Source organism: Pangasianodon hypophthalmus, chromosome 30, assembly GCF_027358585.1.
Source record: "Pangasianodon hypophthalmus isolate fPanHyp1 chromosome 30, fPanHyp1.pri, whole genome shotgun sequence".
NCBI lineage: Eukaryota > Metazoa > Chordata > Actinopteri > Siluriformes > Pangasiidae > Pangasianodon > Pangasianodon hypophthalmus.
The window spans coordinates 487,250-492,249 of record NC_069739.1 but is presented as its reverse complement, the minus strand read 5'-3'; the positions used below and the strand labels follow the sequence as shown (position 1 = coordinate 492,249).

At 45.8% G+C, this 5,000-nt stretch overlaps 1 protein-coding gene across 1 annotated transcript; it reads left to right on the top strand.

Moving 5' to 3' along the window:
• Window positions 1-1,102: 1,102 nt before the first annotated feature.
• LOC113525200 (probable G-protein coupled receptor 139) lies at window positions 1,103-3,782 on the top strand. Its single transcript, XM_026911669.3, has 3 exons — window positions 1,103-1,178; window positions 1,813-2,201; window positions 3,096-3,782. Exons 1-3 carry the CDS (start codon window positions 1,103-1,105, stop codon window positions 3,780-3,782), a joined length of 1,152 nt encoding a protein of 383 aa, XP_026767470.2.
• Window positions 3,783-5,000: the final 1,218 nt, after the last annotated feature.

Here is a 5,000-nt window from a genome sequence, read left to right as displayed (position 1 = left end):
AATAAGTTTTGGCACCGTAGCTGTGTTTTTGTTGTTTACGCCACGCAGTGAGTTTCAGCGAATCAATATTCAGTAAAACCATTTCCACAAATCAATAACGAGCACCATTTCCTGTCTCTTCAGCTAATGTACTGTGTGTTTATGTGCTGTGTATCTCCCCATCTGCTCCCTGTGTGTGTGTGTGTGAGTGTGTGTGAGTGTGTGTGTGTGAGTGTGTGTGAGTGTGTGAGTGTGTGTGTGAGTGTGTGTGTGCTCAGGTGAGTCCGTCTACCTGCACACAGTCACACAGGTTCGTCTGCTGCAGTGAGTACACACACCTTTCACTTCATACAAAATGTGTACATTCTTTAGACTTGTTAATCATTATGGATGTAGTGTGTGTGTGTGTGTGTGTGTGTGTGTGTGTGTGTGTGTGTTGTAGGTTAAAGTTGTTGGATGTGTTCTGGATCATTACGATGTGTCAAGGTTCTCTCTAATCCTGTTTTATATTTCACATGTTTTAATTTCTAATCTAAAATGAATTTTTTGTTTGTTTGTTTGTTTTGGATGAAATTAGGAATTAAATCTAAAACATGTCTGATTTCAGAAAATTAGATGATAAAATAGTTTTAACGATTAATCAAAAAGATGAATAAAATAATTTAAAATCCTGATTTTTTTTCTGTTAACTTTGAGTGATGAGGAAAGTGTAGTTGATAAAACTCAACTATAAAACTGATTATATTTTAATAGTTTTAGAATGACATCCTGTAAGAGTGTGTGTGTGCCTGTGTGTGTGCCTGTGTGTGTGTGTGTGCCTGTGTGTGTGTGTGTGTGCCTGTGTGTGTGTGTGTGTGTGTGTGTGCGCCCGTGTGTGTGTGTGAACCCTGATGTGCTCTTTAATTTGTTTCTTTGTTCTTGAATATCTTTATATTTTATATATTCAGTTATTTTACTGTTATACTGAGAGGTGAAGCAATAAAGTGTGTGTGTGTGTGTGTGCATGCGTGTGTGTATGTGTGTGCCTGCATGTGCCTGTGTGTGTGTGTGCACGTGCATGTGTGTGTGCCTGCGTGTGTGTGCCTGCGTGTGTGTAATGACTTTATTGCAGCATTAGTGCTGTATGATGGACGGAGCGAGGGTTTTCATCATCATTCAGAAGGTGTTCTACCCGCTGCTGTGCATTCTGGGTATTCCAGGTGTGTGAGTAATCTTACGGAATATAGACAATTTTAGAACCACACAGAACATTCTGGAGGAACCACAGGAACACATACAGCACCGTTCCAGAATCCTCATTGCGCTTTGTAGAATCTTTAGTATCCTTGAAGCGGGTTGCAAAGGTGGTTTCACAGTCCTCAGGGCAGTTCTAGCATCTTCAGTGGGGATCTAGAATCTGAACAGTGGGTTAAACCATCCTGAGCGTGGTACCAGAGTCCTCAGAGAAGTTCTAGCATCTTCAGTGGGGATCTAGAATCTGAAGAGTGGGTTAAACCATCCTGAGCGTGGTACCAGAGTCCTCAGAGAAGTTCTAGCATCTTCAGTGGGGATCTAGAATCTGAAGAGTGGGTTAAACCATCCTGAGCGTGGTACCAGAGTCCTCAGAGAAGTTCTAGCATCTTCAGTGGGGATCTAGAATCTGAAGAGTGGGTTAAACCATCCTGAGCGTGGTACCAGGGTCCTCAGGGCAGTTCTCGAGTTTTAACGTGGTTCTAGAACCTCCTGATGTTTCAGAAATTTGTTTTAAATGTTGTGAACTTTAGCGAATAACTGAACATTAGTACGGTTTAGAGCTCCAGATTTCTCTCCTCTCCTTCTTTCTTTTTTCCCCAGCGAACCTCTTCACGTTCTACATGTTGTGTTGGCGTGTGTGTGGCATGTCGGACTCGGCGCGGGTGTACCTGAGCTGCTTGGCGGTGGTGGACACGTGGTACCTGCTGTGGGTGACGCTGCTGGACCTGAGCCTGGTGTTCCTGCAGCCGCAGCCGTTCTGGCACTCCCACCCGTGGTGCGGCTTCATGAACTTCCTGCAGTTCGGGACGTTCTACGCCTCGGCCTGGCTCGTCGTGGCCTTCACCATCGAGCGCTACCTGGTGTTCAGAGTGATGGTGAGCCGACAGCGCCACCTGCAGGTCAGACATGCCCTCCTCACCTGCACCACCATCATCCTGCTCTCACACCTGGCCTCCATTCCTCTCAGCTGGATCAACGTCGTGGTGCAGGTGCCGGAAAAACTCACCTCACACTTTATTTACACTTTATTTACACTTTATTTACACCTTTACACTTCATTTACACTTTATTTACACCTTTACACTTTATTTACACTTTATTTATGCTTATTTACACTTTATGTACACCTTTACACTTTATTTACACTTTATTTACACTTTATTTACACCTTTACACTTCATTTACACTTTATTTACACATTTACACTTCATTTACACCTTATTTACACCTTTACACTTTATTTACGCTTTATTTATGCTTATTTACACTTTATGTACATCTTTACACTTTATTTACACTTTATTTACACTTTATTTACAGCTTTACATTTTATTTACACTTTATTTACACATTTACACTTTATTTACGCTTTATTTACACCTTTACACTTTATTTACGCTTTATTTATGCCTTATTTACACTTTATTTATGCTTTATTTACACCTTTACACTTTATTTACGCTTTATTTACAGTTTTACACTTTATTTACACATTTATCCTTTATATACACTATAAACATCTATTTACATTTTATTTACAATGTATTTACATAATGTTTACATCATACACTTTATTTACCCTTTGTTTTATTTATTATTTATTTAAAAAAATCTTTATATATTTTTATAAAAATCATTTTTTTACATTTTAATTTACATATAATAAAATGTATAAATGTATAACTGTTAGAAAAAGTAAATAAGTTAAATAAAAAACAGAGAATATGTAAAGTATATAGTTTCACTTACACGTTTAAGCTTGTTACACTTTTTTGCGCACTGTAAAGTGTAAAATGTTTAAAAAGTGTGTGTGGTTTATTGACTAGTGCTTGTTGTTGTTGTTGTTTTTATAATAACTGAGCGTAAAGTTCTCCGTGTTCCAGGTGAACCTGACTCTGAATGGACAGACTGTTACGGTTCCGCGTTGTCTTTATCGAGACGCGCTCTACCCCACTGTGGTGGTTTGGGTCACGTCCTTCCTCTCCAGCGGAGTTCCCATCCTGCTCGTCATCATCTTTAACTCTCTGATAGCGTACCAGCTGCTCGGCTCTGGTCGTCTCTTCACTAAAGAGGAACGCCGGACAATCCGAGCCTCTCGGACTCGAGGTTCCGCCCGCAGGACGCTGCTGCTGCTCGGGATCATCTCGGTGGCATTTGTGGTTCTCGGCTTGCCGCGCTTCATCACCTACTGCATCCTGCGCACCAAACACAACCACAAAGACTTCGACCGAGACGACTACACCATCCCCATCAACATCATCGGGGACGTGGCCAACATGCTGCACAACCTCAACTCCGGCACCAACTTCCTGCTGTACTGCGTGGCGAGCCGCAGGTTCCGGCACGAGATCGTTGACACGTTCCGGTGCGGAGTCCGAGCTCGAGAATTCGGCTCCTTCTTCACACAGACCACCATGAAGGTCTTCTTTGTGGCTGATCACAAAGAAGCGGCAGGACAAGACCCCGTCTCTATCGTTCTAACCAAACTGAGACACGTGGAGAGTCCGACGGCGCCGAGCAGCAGGAACTCGGACGGTTCCTCTGCGTTCTGGACCCTGAGACAGTTCTGAAAGTGCTGTGTGATTTCATACACACCGGCTCTCACACGGAGGAGACCAACCATCCTTCTCCTGAAACTGTCCAATAAAAGATGATCCTTATCAAAAAAAAAAAAAAAAACATGAAAGAGTACAGAAGGTGTTTATTTCTTAGTTTGTGTGTTTGATGCATTTTTGTGTTCAGTTTAGGAAAATCTTCCATTTTAGGAAAACTCAGGTCATTTAACATTATTATACATTATTATATTACATAACATATTCCAGAAAACTCCGATTACTGTGATTGTTCTTTAGTGTTTATGATATCAGTTGTGAGATGGAAGAGGGTGGGTCTGAGGGTCAGGGGGCGGAGTGTGGAGATGGAAGAGGGTGGGTCTAAGGGTCAGGGGGCGGAGTGTGGATATGGTAGAGGGTGGGTCTAAGGGTCAGGGGGCGGGGTGTGGATATGGTAGAGGGTGGGTCTAAGGGTCAGGGGGCGGGGTGTGGATATGGTAGAGGGTGGGTCTGAGGGTCAGGGGGCGGGGTGTGGAGATGGAAGAGGGTGGGTCTGAGGGTCAGGGGGCGGGGTGTGGATATGGTAGAGGGTGGGTCTAAGGGTCAGGGGGCGGGGTGTGGATATGGAAGAGGGTGGGTCTAAGGGTCAGGGGGCGGAGTGTGGAGATGGAAGAGGGTGGGTCTGAGGGTCAGGGGGCGGGGTGTGGATATGGTAGAGGGTGGGTCTAAGGGTCAGGGGGCGGGGTGTGGAGATGGAAGAGGGTGGGTCTGAGGGTCAGGGGGCGGGGTGTGGAGATGGAAGAGGGTGGGTCTGAGGGTCAGGGGGCGGGGTGTGGATATGGAAGAGGGTGGGTCTGAGGGTCAGGGGGCGGGGCGTGGAGATGGAAGAGGGTGGGTCTGAGGGTCAGGGGGCGGGGTGTGGAGATGGAAGAGGGTGGGTCTGAGGGTCAGGGGGCGGGGTGTGGATATGGAAGAGGGCGGGTCTGAGGGTCAGGGGGCGGGGCGTGGAGATGGAAGAGGGTGGGTCTGAGGGTCAGGGGGCGGGGTGTGGATATGGAAGAGGGTGGGTCTGAGGGTCAGGGGGCGGGGTGTGGAGATGGAAGAGGGTGGGTCTGAGGGTCAGGGGGCGGGGTGTGGATATGGTAGAGGGTGGGTCTGAGGGTCAGGGGGCGGAGTGTGGAGATGGAAGAGGGTGGGTCTGAGGGTCAGGGGGCGGAGTGTGGATATGGAAGAGGG

Excerpts from the sequence above, each read along its gene's own strand:
- LOC113525200 (XM_026911669.3), top strand. The coding sequence starts at position 1,103 with ATGATGGACGGAGCGAGGGTTTTCATCATCATTCAGAAGGTGTTCTAC. Across the intron at positions 1,179-1,812 it reads GTGCATTCTGGGTATTCCAG|CGAACCTCTTCACGTTCTAC; the intron begins GTGTGTGAGTAA and ends TTTTTTCCCCAG. Across the intron at positions 2,202-3,095 it reads GGATCAACGTCGTGGTGCAG|GTGAACCTGACTCTGAATGG; the intron begins GTGCCGGAAAAA and ends TCCGTGTTCCAG.